General features: G+C 53.0%; 5 protein-coding genes across 5 annotated transcripts; 3 read left to right on the forward strand and 2 right to left on the reverse strand.

The window, feature by feature from the left end:
- Positions 1-3,854: 3,854 nt before the first annotated feature.
- Positions 3,855-4,399, forward strand: KRP23_1572 (uncharacterized protein; the record flags this gene model as incomplete). The annotated part of the gene is made up of 2 exons (XM_067886232.1): positions 3,855-3,893; positions 3,950-4,399. 2 exons carry the CDS (start codon positions 3,855-3,857, stop codon positions 4,397-4,399), a joined length of 489 nt encoding a protein of 162 aa, XP_067752151.1.
- A 3,222-nt stretch (positions 4,400-7,621) lies between these two features.
- KRP23_1573 (Alpha carbonic anhydrase 3) lies at positions 7,622-8,356 on the forward strand (the record flags this gene model as incomplete). Its single annotated transcript, XM_067886234.1, has 1 exon — positions 7,622-8,356. One exon carries the CDS (start codon positions 7,622-7,624, stop codon positions 8,354-8,356), a length of 735 nt encoding a protein of 244 aa, XP_067752152.1.
- Positions 8,357-9,262: 906 nt separating this feature from the next.
- Positions 9,263-10,174, forward strand: KRP23_1574 (uncharacterized protein; the record flags this gene model as incomplete). Its single annotated transcript, XM_067886235.1, has 3 exons — positions 9,263-9,703; positions 9,775-10,050; positions 10,109-10,174. The coding sequence occupies 3 exons, from the start codon at positions 9,263-9,265 to the stop codon at positions 10,172-10,174; spliced, it is 783 nt and encodes a 260-aa protein (XP_067752153.1).
- A 192-nt stretch (positions 10,175-10,366) lies between these two features.
- Positions 10,367-11,350, reverse strand: KRP23_1575 (Protein LSM14-like protein A; the record flags this gene model as incomplete). Its single annotated transcript, XM_067886236.1, has 1 exon — positions 10,367-11,350. The coding sequence occupies one exon, from the start codon at positions 11,348-11,350 to the stop codon at positions 10,367-10,369; it is 984 nt and encodes a 327-aa protein (XP_067752154.1).
- Positions 11,351-11,485: 135 nt separating this feature from the next.
- Positions 11,486-14,457, reverse strand: KRP23_1576 (Cytochrome b5 domain-containing protein 1; the record flags this gene model as incomplete). Its single annotated transcript, XM_067886237.1, has 8 exons — positions 11,486-12,742; positions 12,811-13,130; positions 13,207-13,232; positions 13,301-13,369; positions 13,558-14,015; positions 14,088-14,161; positions 14,230-14,293; positions 14,365-14,457. 8 exons carry the CDS (start codon positions 14,455-14,457, stop codon positions 11,486-11,488), a joined length of 2,361 nt encoding a protein of 786 aa, XP_067752155.1.
- Positions 14,458-19,668: the final 5,211 nt, after the last annotated feature.

The raw sequence follows: 19,668 nt of genomic DNA on the forward strand, positions 1-19,668 counted from the left end.
ATGTACCAGCAGTTTGCGTGAAAGGAAAAGCAAAGATGGCAATGAAAAGGACGAGAACCAACAACCACTCTCCGCCAACAAACCAAAGCAAGGAGAACAAGGGGGTGATCTGCGCAAGCACCAACGCCTTTAGCGACAAGTTACGAAGCTCTAACACTATATGAGACTGCGCCAAACAAAACGATGCTAGTTAACCTTTTAACGTTTTCGAGATAAACGGCTTGGAAGTTGGCGCTTCTCTTTTCGCACTTAAGTGAAATTTTTCAGGAGGGAGGTTTTTCAAAATCTCTAAATTTGACTGGAGTGTATCGGCAACGAAGCATGGAAGAGCTCGCCGCATTTGCCACCACTGGGGGAGACCAGACCGCCAGCAGCTCTAGTGGCTACAGGAGTGACGGTAGTGCAGACAGCAGCTGGGAGCCTGACCCAGACGACGCAAGCTCTGCGGAAAATGAGGACGCGCGCGAAGAGGATCAAGGCGGGGGCGAAGACATGGACACAAGCATAATTTTTATTGACTGCGACTTGACATCCGAGGTTACTCGTCTGATTCGCGAAGACGTTTGCAAGAAGAGATGTCTTGAGGGGAAGGCAGCTAAGCTGGAACAGTTCCTATGCTCGCTGTCCCAGATGACTGGTGGTGAGCGAAAGCAGAGCATTATGACGGCGCTAGCGGTGCTCAAGGAGACGGATACAGTGCAGCGCCATCGTGGCACCGGTGTACGGGATCAGTATCACTACTACCTTCCTCTCGTCGGGCATGTCTGTCGTGCGGCTTGGTGCGCGGCGTACGGGGTATCAACCCCAACAGTAACACGCTTCAGGAACCGCATCAATGACGGCATCTTCTCTGTGAAGGCACACGGCAATCGGCTGAATCAGAACGCCAGTGCTGTTGATCTCCGTTGGTTGATCTCCTGGTTCAAGGACTTCGCGAAGAGCGTGGGGGAGGTGGTGCCCGTCCGGGTGAGAAAGCAATCGACTGTGGACGGTGTGGTGAAGCTGCAGTATTCCTCGGCTGACTACACCCTGCTACCAGCGTACTTCACGTGGGGTCAGCTCTACATGGAGATGCACAACTATGTCGAGGAGATTCGGCTGCGAGTACGCGAGCCAAGACCGAGTACTTTCAGGCAGCTGTTGAAGAAGCATTGTCCGACAATTCGCATCAGGTCCCAGCGCAGCAACGTTTGCGACGTTTGTAGCATCTACTGCGCGCGGATGCGGAGCGGGGTTACTGCTGAGCTGACAGAAGAACTGGGGCGACACACCGAAGCAGCTCGACACATGAGGTTCGTTGTACCTGCGGGATACAAGCATCATTTTGATTTAGACTAATGGAAACTAACATCATTTTGATTTACTCGGGACTTAAGGGAAGCGTACAAACAGGATCTGTCTTCTGCAAGCGAAGACCACGCGGTGCTCATTATAGACTACAGTCAGAACCTCACATTACCAAGTGTGACCAGCACGCCGTCGCAGTGGTACTTCCTGTCGCTGCGGAGTGTCAACATGTTTGGTATTTACTACGCGAACAAGACCATCCAATACAACTACATCTACGACGAGACGGTAGCTGGCAAGGGTACAGACGAGGTGAACTCCTTGCTGCATCACTTCATCCACAAGATCGTGTTACCAGGCGGCCACCGGAAGCTAACGATCTACGCTGATAATTGTGGCGGTCAGAACAAAAACAACTACGTGCTGAAGGCGCTGCTCGCACTGGCACACATGGGTGACTTGGAGACGGTGGAGCTGAAATTCTTCGTTAAGGGGCACACCAAGAACGCAGTCGACCGCGGGTTCGGGCACGTGCGAAAGCACTTGAGTCGGGTGGATATATGGACGATGGATCGCCTCCTAGAAGCGGTCAACGACGCATCGGCTACGTCAGCACTCGTGCACGTGCCGAATAAGAACAATACGTTCAGAGAGTACCGCGAGGTAGTGAAGGAGGCTTACAAGGACCTGAAGGATATCCAGAAGTTTCAGATATTCGTCATGAAGAGCGATTCCCCCGGGGTTGTGGCTTGCCAGAGAGGTCCAAGGCCCTCACCAGTTCTTCAAGATCTGCGGCGCAAATACGATGGAATTGTCGTGGATGCGGATCGCGTGCGTGTACTGTTCACTAGCCACTTGGAGTTGCTGCCCAACCCCCCGCCAAACTCCGAGAAGATCCAGCAACTGTACAACAAAGTGCGTCCGTACGTTCCAGAAGAGTTTGTGAACGATGCACTGTACGCTCCGCCGAACGACGAAGACGAACGGAAAGCAAACGAGATCAAGAGGGCTCGAGCTGCACGCCAAAAGGCATCCGCCAAGAGAAAGAAGCTTGAAAGAGAAGCAGCAACGAAGCGTGATCCACCAAGTGAAGCTGCAGTGAACAGTGCCGGTAATGAAGCCGAGGCAATGCAAACCGAGCAGCAGCCAGCTGAAGGAGATCGCAGTGGTCGAGACGAAGCATCCATGGCGAAGGAGCCGTCACATGTGAAGAAAAGACCACGTAAGGAAACGTCGTGACTGATGCGATTTCCGAGCCCGGGCAGTGTTTTGTTCTCGGTAAATCAAAATGATTCTTGTTTCCATCGCTACCAAAATCCTAAATATACACCTCGATTTTTGATTTTCTGAATTTGGTGCTCATAATACTGCGTCTAAAACAAAGAAGAAGTCGAATTAGGAGCTCGGAATAGGCGCAACGGCTCCGTTGGTTCAGTTTACCCCCAGTCAATCAATAAAAAAAAATCGAGTTCGGCCAGATCTCGAGGCAACACATTTTTTCAGAGACCCTCACTCAGCGAAGACTACGTGGATTTTGGTGCTGGGGAGCTCTACGTGTAGCTGAGACTCTCCTCTTTACGATGGTGTGCCCAGCTCGTAATTTTCTAAATGGTTAACTAGCATTATTTTGTTTCACGCCGTCTCATATGCGTTTCGCAGTTTTGATTTGCTGAGATGTGTTTGTTGTCGTCCACAGAAGTAGAATAAACATAGCGACTCAAGTAAGCACCGTTTGGTAGATCATGCTCTGCAGTTGGTATTAGGGCTAAATACATGTATGGCAAGCAGGTCGGTATACAATTAGCTAAAGCTATGACGGTTAAAATCGATCTGCATGTAGGGCAGGATGTCCGACTTGAAAGCATTGCCATGCATATATACATGTATGACTTGTGGCGAATGCCCCCTTGTAATGCAGACGACTGTATTTTCGATTGGCGTAAGTTTTAAGGATGCCTGGGCTGACAGCTTGAATTGTTGCATCCACGCTGTAGCTGACTGCTCAAGCGGGCCGTTCTCGTATACGATCGGTAAGATCGACTCAATAACAAAAGGATCGTGTCAGCAGTGCTGTAAGAATCCGCGAAGTCCTAATAGTCTGGCAACAATCGACAGAATTAATGGTGCGCATGTCATTTTCTCTTTGCTGCTAGCGGGAAAAGGATCGCAAGCAACCAGGTGAGCCCACATTGCATTGCGCTCTAGGACGCGGCGGCTTCCCCATGATCCATTTCACCGGTTTCTGCTCCCCATTCACAAGATCACTTGCCCGCGAGCGCGTCTCTCTTGTGGGGACACTTGAGCCCTTCGAGTGACTCGAGCGTTGGTCCTGAAGCACCGGAGTCGCTACGTCAGTGGCCGCCGCCACGTGTGGCACGCAGTGCGCCTCCCATTGGTCTAAGTGGCGTCGTCCAGTCGTGTCGCCGATACTTGACCGCTTCAACCAGAATCTTATTCACGGGGCAGCCGAGGCAGTGTCCGACGTCATCGAGCCCAGCCTCATTCTCCTCTCTGGCCTCAGGACGTCAGATCGATCACCAAGCAAGTAAGCGCTCTCGTTTCCAGCCATGTCCACGGCCTTTTCGTACCAAGACTGCATCGCCCAGGTACGCAGCTCCGAAAGTGCCGAGCTGTTTACCCGCCTAACTCACGCGAACTGCAGGTGGACGAGTATCTTTCATCTGCGTCTGTGAGCGACGACGAGCCCGGGCTGGCGCTGCACTGGGACCAGAACGCGCTCTCGCAGTTCGTGGACGCGGCCAACGCCGTGGACGCCGCCGTGGCCATGCCCGAGTGGCTCACGCAGCCCCGCGGCAGCATCACGCGCGACTCGGTCGTGGACGACATGACGGCGTTCCTGTCCACGAAAGCCGGCGGGCGGTTCGGCCGCGTGCTGCTGGCGCCCAACAGCGTCGTGCAATTCGGCCAGCTTTGCGGCATGTTCGCGTACATGGAGAACGACGCGTTCGTGCGCGCCGCGGCCGAGGCGGCGGGCATCGGCGACGGCGCCACGCTGGCCAAGGTGTTTTGTGTCACCAAGGGCAGCGCCGCGGCCGCCGTGCCCATGGAGTTCCCTCCGCGCGAGAACCAGAGCAAGCGCCTCTTTTCATGAGTCGTCCGAGCTGCTACCGAGCTTCTACTAGTATGATAGTGTTTATCTGTGGTCGCCCCCCTCTCTCGGCCGGAGAAGCGATGGAAGAGAGGGGGAGCGACACACGCCTCCTTGTTCCTAGACCCACTAACATGTAAAGATTCGCCTTCTTCGCCATTCGTGCTCGCCGCCGGCACAGCAAATCCCCGTGCGTCCGCGTGGTCCTGATTTCTGCGCGAGGCCACATTGCGCGCACGACTTGGCGACGGCCTTCCGCACGAGTTCCACTGCCGCGCCCCGAACGCCTTCACTCTGCGTGCAAACGCTGCGAGTCCCATGGAGTCCAAATGCGTCCAGCGATGGTTGAAGACGAGAGCAATTCGGAAAGTGCAAGCGAGTGGATGCACCGCCACGTGCCTGGCATCGCTTCGATTCGGAACCATTGCTGCGACCTGTGACCTGCATGGGCGGCCTTGATGAGCTCATGGCTACATGTTGACACGTCAGCGTCACGAACTGAAGCGTTGCTGATGAGTTTGCTGGTCCTTTCGGAGCGAAACTAGGAGATTTCCACTATGTTGCAGACCTGCAGGTGGCGCCGTATTTCCGGCGTAAGCGGGACGTGGAGGATTTCGAGATGATGGTGCTGGAGAGCAAGCGACACGTCGAGGAACGAGCCGAAGCATTTTCCAACGCTACACGCAGCATTGCTTTTTATGCGCCCGAGATGGATGAGGACGCGGCTGAGAGCTTCTGGGTGCAGATGGTGGAGGAGAGATGTCAACGTCGCCGGGCGTGAAGGAGGCGGTGAGAATGCACAGCACTGTCGAGAATGTCGGGCAACGCATGCCCAAAGAGGACTTGTTGTAATTCCTCTCAGCCGCCAAAATACTCCACCAGCACAGCGGCATGGATCTTGGCCAGAGACAGCGTCGTGCATATCCCAATCATTACAGCAACATGAGCTTCATACTTCAAGTAGAATATCTTGCACGACATCAAGCTTGTTGGTATTGCAGCTGAAGGATTGGTACATTGGCAGCTTCCGATATGACAGGGCTGAGGAGGAGAAGTAGGATCGAGGCGCAGTGGGGGCTGCGGCGTCGAGTCTGGCATTGCAGATTACGATTGCGACGATGCAAAAGGTAGATGACGCAGCAGCAGCGGGGATCAATGGCCAAGGCATGGCTATCAACTCCTCTTGGCGTTTTGATACACATGTCACTAATGGTGCCTCGAATGAATGACTACAGAGGTTCCGTTTAATAAGCACACCTCTTTGTTTCAATATCCTGATATTTTTGATCAATGATATAACATAATTCAGTACAAATCCTCTCGCTTATCTTTAGTCCCTCCGAAATCGATTCGGTACAGACCCTGCGCTTATTGAGAGGGACCTCTGTATCGCGAGTTTAGTTGCCCTGGTACAGGTAACATCTGCAGGTGGCAGTTCGCATCTTCGTGTTTGTTGCTCGGTTCATGGCGCAATGGTTAGCTCCATGCTGCTATCAATTGACCTTCGTGTTTGGAAACGAAGGTAACTGGTGCGAGAACGAATGCTATGCTGGTTGTCGACGTCAAAATTCGTATCAACTGATCTTGCAGCAACGAAAGCAGCAGCGTATCCTTGGGCCAAGGACCTTGGTGACGTTAAGGCCCAGCATGGAGTGTGGGGTGTACTAATCTAGAAGACACCTGCTAGTAAAGTTCAATCTGCCAAGTAGAAACTAGGGCATTGAAGTTCATTTCATTTTTAGACTCGATCGACAACATCGACATCAACCGAACAATGCTGATGCTGTTGCTGCTCAATGAGAATAGGCAATGTTCTGAGCATTGCTCATGTAGTGGCCTCAGTGTGCGCCTTGCTTGCTACAGTGTGCTCTAAACCAGCTTGCCCCGATTGGAAGCTTCGTTTCCGAAAACTTGCCAAAGCTGGCACTTTCCTCAGTTGTTGGTGTTCGTGTTTACAGATGAGGCTGGCGTAATTGAGTAATGCATGCTAGTGAAGTAAACTAGCTGCGTGCGTGACAGCTTCGGGAGCTGATCCGGCCCCAACGAGTGCAATCTTCACCAGAATCACATGGAGAGATCATGTACCAGCAGTCGTTGAATGAGGCTCATGTAGCTTACATTGTAAGTGCTTACTTCCTCGCGCTCTGCAAGTCTCTGGGGCTGAGCAACGCTCTGCTTCCTCGCCTGGTTCTACTTGCAGATGTCAAGCCGCCGAACGCCAGCGAAGGTCGTCGACGTTTGCTCTTCCTGCACTTCGAGGTCGGCCGATTATTATCTCGCTAATCGCAGCCGTAAAACAATCATCTGCAGCAGAATGCAGATGGCAGATCTTCGCCAGCATAATAAACAGTTAGGCTCCGTGGAGGACGGAGCTTCGAGGACGGAGCTTCGAGTTGCCTGCACGTCGCCGGTCCTGGTCCTGGCCCTCCGCTCCGCTGTAGCAGCTATTCCCACTCACCCGCTAAAGCCGAGCACTCCATGCACCCGCAATGCACGGACGGGGCGTGTTGAGCGCTGGCTGGAGCAGTCTGTCCACCGGCGTACGCGAAATGTTGCTGCGATCCGTGGCTGTGCTCAACGAAAGCGCGAACACAGCGCTCCCCATGATCTCGCTTTCGACTTGCCGCGAGCTCGTTCCGAGTGGCGTGCGGCTCCACGATTCGCTACAAATCTGCACGCTCCTGCACCTTGCATGGGCTTCCTGTTAGAAAACCAACAGCTTTTGTTGCTTTTCTGGGCGCTGTTGGTTCTCTCTCGCTGTTTAACACCAGCGCCGGCAAAATGCAGCCACTTTGGCTCGCATGCATGGGCCGCTTCGAGTACTCGGCCGACTCGACCGCTTTTTTCCGAGCCCCACGCTTAGGACAGCCCACGACGGCCCCGAAGCAGCCAGCGCCTCTGCAATGAGCCCAGTGAGCCCAGCAATCGCCCGATCGCTGCTGCTGCGCTGGACGTAGGCGGGACCTCGTGGGGAAGAAAATGATACTGCGGCCACCGTCGGGACGGCAACCGGCAACAACCCGAGCGCATCCTGGCCAAAGTCCGTTGAAGGCGGCAGAAAAACACGCGCTACACTCGAAACCGTTATGTGGCTTGAGCTCCCCAAAAAAAGCTGAGGCTGCCGTTAGCTCCCGTTGTCAAACCAGCACTTGGTCGGCATCTTCGAAGCCGCCATTCTGCCTTTTGCCCTGTGGCCGCCACCTCCTCCTTCGACTCTCACCTGCCATGGGCTCCTCCGTCTCCAAAGTGCTGCACCACAAAGCGGCGGCCTACGCGGGCAAGAAAAAAGCTCCGACTTTGACCAAGCAGTCCCCCATCGACATCGTGGAGGACCCGACCACCCAATTGGTGACGCTGAGCGCGGCCGACAACTCGCTGCAGCTCGGACCTGCGTTGGCCGAGATGCAGCTCGTGCACGGGGGCGACAACTTCCAAGTGAACTGGAGCGACCACGAGCGCAACTTCCTCGTGCTCAATGGCAAAAAGTACTTCACGGTGCAGTTTCACTTCCACGCCCCGAGTGAGCACACGGTGGACGGCAACGCGCGCGCCATGGAGCTGCACTTAGTGCACCAGTCCGCGGACGGCGATCTCGCAGTCGTTGGGGTTTTCTTCCGGGAGGGAGACGAGAACGCCTTCCTGGCCCAATTCTGGGACGAGATCAGCACTTTGAAACGCGACAAACATGACCACGTTGCACTGGGCAAGATCGCCGGTGGCGACGAGCTTAACGCTCTGCTGGACGGCAAGATCTTCCGCTACTCGGGCTCATTGACGACGCCCCCGTACACGGAAGGGGTCGAGTGGATCGTCGTGAGTGACATGTTGGAGGCGTCTCCGGAGCAGCTCGAGCTGTACCGGAAGTTCCTCCCGAGGCCCAACGCTCGCGACACGCAGAAGCTCCACGGCCGCAATGTGGCGCTGTGCCAGTGCTCGAACGCGACCCCCATCGGCGCCTAAGAAGCGAGTTTTGTGGACCCCCATTGTATTTCGTTACGACAACGTACCAAGAGTGAGAAAAGTTAAACCATTTTGCAAGTACATGTATACCATTACGATCGTAAACTTGCTGTCCTTTACTGCAGCAGGAGTTTTTGCTGGGGTCGTGGGTCGCCGCTCACAATCGCCCGGAAGAGATGTGCCAGGGCCTGCATTTCGTCCTCGCGACCACGAGCGACTGTCCCAGTTGTGCCGTTGCAGGTGAACGGAGGCCGCATGTGCACTGCCAGGATACGGACTTCGGGTGACGGGCGGCGTGTTGTTGGTCTCCGCATGGACGATGTAGTCGGTTTCGACGCTAGCGACAGCATCGTCCCCATGTCGACAGGGTATCGATCGAGGTGTCGGGAACCCGCACGAAGTAGAAATGACGGAAGGGATCACATGTGCGTGGTGCGAAAGCTTCCAGAGCGGCATAGCGGCGTCCCCTTCGGCGAACGGTGCATGCTGTCGACATGGGTTTTAGTCCCGCGTCGACAGGAAGAGATCCAGTCATTAGTATTGAGCAACGTCCAGCGAGCTGATCCACGGCCCAATGCACAGGCTTTGCCGTTGACGGCGAGCTCCAGACCCTCCGAGACGCCGTAACTTACGACCCGTAAGTTCCTGGCTCCACGCTTTGCCAGATTCGCTGAAGTGCATCCGCGATGCCAATCCCAAGATCGCTTGCCCGCCTCAAGCTGAGCTGCCTGGAAGTCCTGCTCGCTCAAACGTCACCTCATTGAGATGTTCCAGTTTAATCGCTAAGGATCACACTTCAAATGAACGAGCGGCGGAGACTCGACGACCGTCAAGGGTCGGTACAGTGGGGATGTGAACGCTCAGCGACAGCCATTGAGCAGCGAAGATCGTCCTTGCAGCGGTGCAATGGGAGGTGTGAAGTTAGTGTTGTTGTTGGGACTGTTGTCCTTTGCTGCGGTGCAGTCGGTGCCTTGGTGGGGTGACATCGGAGCTGCCCACGGAGCGAGAGCCATTCCGCTTTCGCTGGCTGACGTGTCGAGACAATTCGGACGTCGCGAGTCCGAGCGCAACGAACCGAGCGGGTTCCCGTGGCGCTCGTTGGCGGAGGATGGCGACGACACACTTTATCTGCGCTCAAGCAAACTGCCTCCGTTCGATGTGCTGGACACGGATCAGGACGACGCCGTCAGCCTCGACGAGTGGAAAGGATACGTACACAAGCTACTGGACAAGACGATGAGCATCAGCAGCAGAGGAACCGATACCGTGTCGGTGACGTACTTACTGGACATTGCCAAGTTCCACTACGACAACCTCGACGCCTGCATTGAAGCGAATCTGCTAGAGGTATCCGGATACGGCCGTGTGTTTTTGCTGTAGACACTGAAAGCTAACAAGATTTACTGCGTCTTTGCCAGATGAGCAGCACCAACTTCACCGAGATCGCGACGGAGCTCGAGCGCTGCTGCTACGTCAAGTTCCGTTACTCGCTGTTTGCCGGTCCGCCTCCGTTCGAACTGGTCGCCAACTCTGCCCCGACCATTTCAGCGCACGACATGGAGATGTGGCTCACCATGCAAATTGGCATCGCGCGTCACGATCTCGCCGAGAAGCGAGTGCTCAAACCCACGGAGAATGACGAGCTGCACCTGGAGCAGCTCGTGGCTTGCGCGCACAAGAAGCTCGGTCCTTGGGTACGATCCAAGCTCATAGTAACATGCGAACCAGTCCTAACTCCCGCTCTTTTCACAGGACGAGACGAGGCTGAATCGCGACCAGTTCTACGACGCACTCATGGAAATCGTCGACTGCGTCTAGTGCTACACAACACAAGAATTGCGTACCAGCAGCCAAGTTGACTCGAAACAGACGTACTTGATGTCGACCTACCTGTTGGCAACCCCTTGTCTACAGCAGCAGGAAACAGGGAACAAGAGACGCGTGTGGCTGGTTCATCATCGATGAGTTAGCAGCATTTAATCCTATCCGGTACTTGTCCAGGGTCGCGCTTTACGGACCAGCGGGTTGCGGTCTGGGGAACCCGTCATTGTTGTTGCGTCCACGGCCGCCACCATTGCCGCGGCCTCCGTTCCAGTTGCCATTGCGGTATCCGCCACGTCGTCCTCGTCCGCGTCCGCGGAAGTTGCGGCGGTTGTTGAGCCCCACGGCTCCGAACGTCTCCGTGTTGAGCTTGCGCTCCTCCGCGCCGCTCATCCTCGCGCGCTGTCCTTCCAGACGGTCGAGAGCGTCGCATGAGATGGTGTCAAAGAACGACGACTTCTGGTACGACCCCTTGGACTCCTGGTTGGTGCTCTCCTCCAGTTTGGAGAACTCCTCCTGCTTGTCAAAGTCCCCCAGTCTCTCAGCAAAGTTGAACTCCCCAGAGGCGGCATCCGGTCCGACGCCCGCAACCTCTGCACCTCCAGGGACACGACGCTCCTTGCGCTTAAGCAAGTGGCCGCCCATGCCCGGGATCGTCCTATTACCTCCTCCCTGACGCCTCTGATTCTGATGCTGTATCTGAGGTTGCACCTGGGGCTGCACCTGAGGCTGCACCTGAGGCTGCACCTGAGGCTGCACCTGAGGCTGCACCTGAGTCTGAGACTGATCCTGCTTCTGGGCACTGGACACCGAGCCTGGCGTTAAAAGCGTCGGCTTGGGGGCTGCAGCTGGGGCTGGAGGTGCTCCTGACGGAAGTGGCGGCTGCGGCGGCTGTGGCGGCTGTGGAGCGGCCTCACACACGTGCAGGTCCTTGATCTCAGCGGCCTTGAAGGTTGCGTACTGCAGCACGTGGGGGGACGGCGGCACGTGCTCGGGGCGTCTCCCTTCAGTGCCGAACGACCGGACGCTCTGCAGGGCCACTGTGCTCTGGCGCGTGTCGATGTTGAACAGGAACCCTTCGTAGCGGATGTCCGTCTTGGAGACGAGCGAGATGCGGGAGCCCAGGTACGGGATGCCGTCCTGCGGCTTGTCCTGGCCTGCGGGCTGCTGCATCTTGCTTAGCGAATAGTTGAATGACGGAGGGGAGGTTTTGGATCGCAGGATGTTGCAGGAATGTAGCTGGTGTGGTGGACGTAATGTTGGTGTGGTATACCTGCAACGAAAGTTGTTTGAATGTAGAAGTTGAAGCTACCAGTCGTCTGAGTTGCTGCTGCTGGACTGGTGCGAGTCGCTGTCTGAGTCGTAGGCGATTACGGCGCTGCGCTCGAGGATGCGCGCGATGGAGTCTGCGAACGGGGATTGACGCGTCTGCAGTGGCGGGCGACGGGGCTCCACGGGACGCAAGTGGCGACTCTGTTTCTGCAAGATTTGCTGGAGCAGAGCTGTTTGGTGCTGGACGGGGGCGTCGCGTTGAGGTTCACGCTTCTTAACTCTGCGGAGAGATTTCCCCAGTTGGATTTCCTCCAAGAAATTTGATGGATGAGGGTCGGAGGGTGGAGGCGGGGGCGGAGGCGGAGGCTGGTCGAGCTCTTCCATTGGAGGGGGAGGCGGGGGAATCTCTTCATCCTCCTCTTCGTAGGCATCGTAGTAGGCGTCAGACTTGCTCTGTTCGTCCAGTTCAGGAGGAGGCAGAGGTGGGGGAGGTGGGGGCAGGTTGTGGCTCGCTGATGGGTCGTAGTAGTACGACAACCCATGGTCTGTGAACTCGTCGGGACAGGTTGAGTCTGGTAGTGGGGGTGGAGGGGGTGGGATACCGTTCACGAACTCGTCATCTCGTTGCATCTCCATCGTAATCTCGTCGTCGTCCATTTCCTGCATGAAGGCGCCGCCCAGATTCGCCGGTGGATCAGGGGGAGACAGCACAGTAAGCTGCTCGTTACTGAGAGATTGGTGGCGAGTATGGCCTAACTTGTCCGGACTGTTTGGTAGCGGTGGCGGTGGCGGAGGAGGGGGAAACGCTGTCTGCTGACGTTCCTCAGCACGCGTCGGACTTTGCGTGATTGAAGCGAGACTCTGGTGGGCCTTCTTGCGTAGATCTCGCAGGCTAGGACTCCGGACACTTGACTGCGGTTGTTTCATCAACTCCTTCCCCTCGCCAGTGCCATAGATTTCTCTCCACGACCTGATCTTGAGGAACTTGACCTTCTGCTCGGCATCGTCGGTGCTTGCAGAACTCTTCGAGTCATCAGTGCTCGTCGTTTGCTGCTGCTGGTCAAGTTCCCTGGATTTACGGAGATTTTGCCGTTCGCGACGACGCTCTTCCTTGATCTCCAACGTTCGCTGATGTCTACCTTCCTCTTTCTTCAGCCATTCTTCCATGAAAAAGCCTGGATTGCTGTACTTCTTCCTCGAGATCGATGAGGTATGCGAACGTGAGCCTTGTTCAGAGCTGTCAACCTGATTCCCTGCAGTATCGCGCTGCTCAGTGTCGTAAAAGCTGTCCAGCTATCAAAACCGTCAGATTCGAGAGCCTACGACTAGCGTCACAGCGTTTGAAAGCATTAAGCTCGTACCAGTTCCAATGGCGGGATGCCTTCGCATCGCTCATAAACTTCGACGACCGTGGGAGGTCGATTCAAGTTGTTATTTGTGCCAATAGATGAGGACACGCTGGTAGTCTGGATGCAAAGCACGCGATCGCTCTCTTCTTGGGATGGCAGCAAGAGCAACAGGTCGGCTGCCGATTTTTTGCCGTTTTGCTGTCGAATTTGACTATCGACAACGTCTGCAAGGACGTCCACACGCTGATGAAGCTTCGTCATGCGATCCTGCACTTCAGCAGTCTCATTCTTGAGCTCTTGAAGAATATCTAAAGCGTGAGAAGCGACACTAGCTGGGGAAGTGCACGGGTGAATAAAGTAGTTAGTTCCCAAGCTAGATCCATGCTACGAAAGACTTGAAATACCGACCGATTTGCCCTAGAACTCCCGTGATGCTTGAAACAGCAAGAGCAACGTCAGATAAAGATCACTGTCCATGACGGTACATGCCAACGCTCTTTACCTCGTAGCACGAGCTTGGCGTAGAACATCTTCGGGTGCTCTCACACGCCCTTGTCCAGACGAATCAGTGCTACCACCAGGATCACTCGTTCCTGTCAATGAAGGAACATTCCGTGTGATCATATCTTCATCCAAGATGATCTTTAGGGCTACGAGTATTAGCGACCCTTGGCTTTTTGGATATGAATGGAGGATCGATGCTTGATAGTAGTCAAGTGTATTCGCATTTGTCACCACGAAAAGCTCCTTGTGGCTTACATGATGGTTAGATCATCGTCGAAATAAATGTGCAGTGTTGGCATGAACTGCTGCTCGTCCATGTCGAAGCGTTCAAATATCGGCGACTCGTCTGGGATGCCGTTCTCATCCAGCGTGCGCTGCATATGCAAAGGCACGAACTCGTCGTCTTCCAGGTGCTTCCACGTGTAGCTCCCAGCGTGGGCATTGAGTCGCAGATAACGCGTTTGAATCTCGGCGAGGGTCTCTTCGCAGCACACTTCCAGCGAGTGTCGCTGTTGAGTCAGCACATTGACGACCTCCAGCCAGCGAGCCTTCTTCGTTAGTCGTCCGACAATGTATTGAGAGTCGCGCCACCACGGCAATAGATCCGCTGTTCGCCACTGAGCAGTAGGATCGAGCGGTGGCACGTGAAGAAAGCGTCCATACGGTAGGAATGGCACAGACAGGTTTCTCTCCGGGTCTACGTGATATTTCACCTGGAAAGAATTGAAACAAATCGTTAGTCGGGTTGCCAGCATGAAAACGTCCCTACTCGACTAGGATATTACGTCTTCTGTGTCCGGGTCAAACCAATGAGAGAGATCTTCGCCAGAATGACGGATGAGCGGCTGAACGAGTGCACCTGCCCGTGGCACGTAAGGAAGTTAGAACTGTGACTTCTCAGTTAGTGCACGATTTACACAAACCCACCAGAGTTCTCTTCAATCAGCGGGGAGAGATCCAACACGCGGTGGTTGATTGTCACCCAGCAGTCCTAAAGCCACAGAAAGCACAAGACTTGTCAGTCGTGAAAGGTTCACCACCATTAGCAGAGCTAGAAGACACCTTGGCTAAGTTGTGGGTCGCCACCTCACGCGGCGTGAAGTATCGAAGCCGTCCCTGCTTCGCATCGGAATCGCCAACCTTCGTCTCCGTCATGACTGTGCGTAAAGACTATTTGAAGCCCCGTGTCGAAAGAGTCGCTATCTTTGCGGGTGTAGCCATCTGTTGCGTAACGACACGGCATCGTCGCATGCAGGACAAACTTCTAAAGTACTTGCAAACGATATCTGTAGCTTCTGATGATCAAAAGATCAAAGCAATTTATCATCCTTGGCAATGGATAGTATTCCTGTATACCGAAGAGTGAATTGTCGACACAATCTCAACATCGCTTGGTCGAATCGTTTTAACCGCGCGCGAACGGGGTCAGGTTGCCTAAATAATGGAGCTCATGCCTACAAACACGAAAACAATAGCGCAGGTTTCTCCTCGGACACAGCGTTCTATAATGCACCAGAAAAATATGCAAGATAGAGATCGTCTACAAGAAAAGGTGACCTTGAATAGCAGGAGCATGGGTTTCCAAACAAAAGCCAGTTGGAACGATGGAGAGAAGCCCAAAGTTCTCTGCAAGAGAATGAGGAGGGCTTGTATGCGCTCGATCCCAGCGTAAATCAAGATTTTCGCCACCGAGTTAATTAGTTTGCTTTAGATAGTTGTCATTGACGTCGTGCGCGAGTAGCTGCCGCAGGGAGGTGGAAAAGCACAACAAGGTAAGTTACATGTACAGCGCGTCCAGTATTAGAATCATAAACTCGATATACTCGGCCCGTGCTGTAGAACATGCTCAGAATCAGTGATAGGAAAAATGCTGGTCATATACTCCGGAAAAATATTGCAACTCCATTGCTAGAGTGCACAATGGAGTGACATAATAGGCTTCTTGATGCACAGGACCCAGAATGCTGTGCTCAAATCGGCCTACGGGGTCAACTGCGATTTCGATTGCTTCAATCTCTAAAATCAAACAACCGCTTGATAATAAAAAACGTAATTTAAATTCCTTTCTTTCCGAACAGCAGTTACAGGGTTATATACGGTCATGATTGTAGCGGATCCATGGTACGGACTAATATCAGCATACAGACAACGACGGAGAAATCCGACCGACATAAGAAATCTGGCATTTGACACTGGCACCACGCTCCCTCCATATTAAATCAATCCTGATTTCAACCAATCCGATCGCATTTTAGAATTGTTTTAGCCAATAGGTTACCCAAATAAAATGAATGGCTCGCAGATCAAACGCCCCAGGTGTGACGGGAGTCACACAGCATCTTGTGCTTGAGGAAGTGCTAGGAGTATACCAACTCCAAGTGAACGGCAATTCACTAGTTCCCGGTATTGGGGAACGGTTGGCATAAAAAACAACATAGATTGTAGACTGATATATTCATAGTTAGTTACCTAGAAATCGTCATGCAATACAATTCCTAAGTCAACTATTGTTTCTCCTATATGTTGTATGTATGGGTGGCTGTGGGCGTGTCAGTGGTGTTGGGTACACCATGTACCCAACTCGGAAGAGTGACGGGCACTCTTAATGTAATCCCGTTACACAAGGGCTGTTGCTAATTCTCCGACTCAGTCTACGCTATAAACCGCATCGAACGAAGCCACAGTATCAAGACAATGCGTGAGGCGTTAGCACTGCTGGAGTGCGTTGGTGTCAAGGCTGCCTCGCAGCAACTCAATTTCGTCCGTGGGACGATCTACGATTAGGAGAAGCAGAAAAATGCAATTTTCATCTTCAGGGCACATGCTTCGTTGAGGACGTTGAAAGGTCAGGGGTGCAAGGACATTTTTCCTGGCGTCACTGACCTAGTGGCGTACATGAAGGACGTTCGCCGCGACGAAGCCGTAAGTTACGCTTTTAGTTATGCTGTTGTTTTGTACTGTCACGAAGATTGAGCCAATTCTAATTTTACGGATCCGTGCCTTTTATATTTAAAACGCATAGGTTTTATCTACGGCTGGAATGATCGAGTTCATGTGAGAAATTCGCCCAGGCTAGATGAAATCCTATTTTGACGGTAAGGACGAAGGTGAAGCTGCACTCGAGCGTATGGTTCAGCGCATCACCAATCGGTAATATTTGATGATAATTTATAATGCTATTTTTTTAACTTAAAAACATTTTATTGCTTTTTTCTGCTTGAAATAGCCACGGGTTCTCCTCTCAGAAGCCCCCAGCCGCCAAAACGTCGTACGTCTGACCTAGAGGAAACGCGGGCGATGGTTGCCCTAGATTTTTCTGCCCAACATGAAGCCTTTGATAGAGATGGCGGTTTAATGTTAACGAAGCTGTGATAATGTTCAACATGCCACCGATCAAGGCTTGGCTGCGATAGACCAGAAGGATTCGACGCGCATTTTGGGTGCAAACAAGCACGCCGGTCGCATGACAGCAGAGCTGACTGTACGCGACGATGTTAAGCATTAATATTTGTGATATTATGGATTGTTTTATTAATATGTGTGCTGTTACCGATTTTTTTTATTAATTTTTAATTGGTTCTATGATTATAGGAAAGAAAATGCCGATTCACTTCAGCATATGCGGTGATCTGGGTGGACAAATCGAGCAAAATGAACTCGAGGAGTATTTCGATGGACACTTCTACGCTGTACAAGAGAATGCATGGATGGATAGCTCGGTATGGAAATACTATGTTGAAAACTGATAAAATTTAAAATAGACGCACCAGCTGTCCTTCTTGTTGACAATTTCGAATGTCACGTATCGGAAGAAGGACAGCGGCTTGTGGCCGAAGAAGCCAACGCTACGGTGGTTCCATTACCCCCAAACAGCATCGCTGTTTGTCAACCACTAGATGTGGGGGCAATGGCACCACTTAAAGCTATAATTATAAGCAGCAGGAATCTACGGACGGGAGGAATTGCTAAGGAAAAACGCATCCGTGCTATCCAGTCTACCATTGCTGCTTGGGACACCTTAACAGAAGCGACAATAACCCGTAGCTTCCAAAAGGCTATTCGTAAGTATCCGGAGGTAACAGTTTGAAATTCAGTCTTTTTCTGTTCATTCATCTGTTATTTGGATTTGATTTTACAAATCATTTTTTTTACTAATCAAATGCACTGTCGTATTTTTCTTGTCGGGATTGGTGATTTCTGTGACGGGGGTCACACGCACCTTAGCCTTAGAGGAAGCGTTAACGCGCTAACCACAAACAGACGCCTGGTGTCTCTGTTGTAACCTTGCCTTCCAGTCGTTTCCGGGTACCGAGTACCAAACGACTTGCGAACTTCCAGGTTAGAGTTAAACTGTCTGTATTAATCTCCCTTGTAAGGTCCTAACTACTGTAAACTATCTGCATACTGAACTCCTGTCGAAACTGACGATCTTTCAAATGGGTGGCCCCCATTTGATCCGCTACGGTAAGTCCGACTCCGTATCTAGTGTGATGTACACCATCGTACTTAACGTGCTGCAGGGTGCCACACACCAACTCGTGTGGGGTACGTACTCGTACTTAAGGTGACCAGTGTGGACCACACCGAAGAACAATGGGTCTCCCCCTATTACAAGTTCTTTTGCTCGGCAACGGTGTAGGCCAGCGTGGCTCCATTACAATTTCTATTTTAGTATGGAAGTTGGCTTTCAGTGGTGTCGGATTTCTCCGTCGTTGTCTGTACAGCACGTGAAACCTCGCAAGGTCGTAACTAACGACTAGACGATGCATGAGAGGATGACGACATCTCGAGTATTGTATACTGCATAGTAAGGAAGCATATAGGAAAGACGAAACTAACAAAATCCACTGTAGCTAGCGCAGTAGTGGATGCATTGAATATCAGAGTCCATTTCACCTTCAACCAAGCACCCGGATTCTCAACCTGCAAGCATTTAGGACCGGAAGACAAAACAATGGTTTTGGAACTGTGCAGAAGAAATTTCGTCGGTGAAATGCAGGTGGTATCAAAACTATATCTGCTGACTACACCTTTTCCCACCCAAGTCTCGAAAATTTCAAATCAAGCTGCAAAATGGGATTTTGGGTACTAGCGCAAAAAGTGCATTTTCACGTTATGCAAAATGGATGGGTACACTTTTCAAGCAAACTGCAAAGCTAGACTACGCGCCCAGCTTCATGTCGTCTCCCTTCTCTGCTGCGAAACAATGAAGCAGGCAGTGTCTCTCATAACGCCACACAAGTCGCGCAGTAATCACCGTTTTGCCAAACTCCACTGCCTCCTTCATCAACTGCATGCGGTGCTCCATGAACGTGGCATATTCACCACGCACCAAAAACTCTTGCTTTCTCTCGGCCATGAACCGACGCATCTTGGCTTTAAGCGAGTTCCAGCACCCCTCGATGGGGTTCAGCATCGGACTGTAGGGGCCTAGGCGCAGGACGACGAACTTGTTCAGGTTCACGATGTCATCCGCGGCCAGGTACTCGCGCGCCAGCCTCTCTACCTCGCTGTGCGCAGGCGCGTTGTCAGTCACGATCACTACCTTGGCTGACTGCAGCTCCTTGTACTCCTCCGATCGGAGAGCAGCGACGAAAAGATCCGCCATGAAGCGCGCATTCTCTTGCTTCTTGACAGAGCCCTCATGAGTCTGCAGTAGTACCAGCCCGGACCCGCTTGAGACGCCGCCTTGGATGTGCAGGTTGCTGCCTTTTGACGGCGGCAGCTGGACTACAGCGCGCTCTCTAATGCGCGACCAACCTTCATTTCTAGATAAATATAAATTGAATTTAGTCTCGTCTTGAAACACCACCATGTTACCCTTCTTGATGTGCTTGCTCAACTCTGCGACAAAGACCTTGCGCTTCTCCTTGTTGACGCTTGAGTTCATTGTCTCCTTCTCGATGCGCAGGCGCTTCGTCGAGTAAAGCCTGCCCTGGAGCGCGCGATGCACTGACGCCACGCTGACATCGGCGCCAAGGTTGGAGTGGAGACGGTCGCGCAGCTGCTCCAGTGTCATGCGGCAATCCTTGTCGATCAGCTCCTCGAGCTTGCTCATGACATCCACCGTCATTTGACTGAAGAAGGGCGTAAGCCGCCGTGCTGCTTGAGTTTCGCGCCGGCAGCGAGGACGGCTCGGCGAGAAGTATGGTAGTTGACGTCGTTACCTCTCTCCAGTCATTGTCTTCTTGGAAGGCGCGAGCGACGCGAGCCTTTGCTTGGGCCCGCTCGAAGGAAACGCTGGTCTTGGAGGGTGGCGTGGAGCTCGGCATTTGCGGGACTGAGTGCATTGTGTGGAAAGCGGGAGCTCTCGCGGGGCAATTAGCGCGGCAGGCGCCTTGAGTTCGCGCCAAAGTGACTGGTTGC

The sequence above is a fragment of the Phytophthora ramorum genome (genome assembly GCF_020800215.1).
Source record: "Phytophthora ramorum isolate Pr-102 chromosome Unknown Phyram_PR-102_s0001, whole genome shotgun sequence".
NCBI lineage: Eukaryota > Oomycota > Peronosporomycetes > Peronosporales > Peronosporaceae > Phytophthora > Phytophthora ramorum.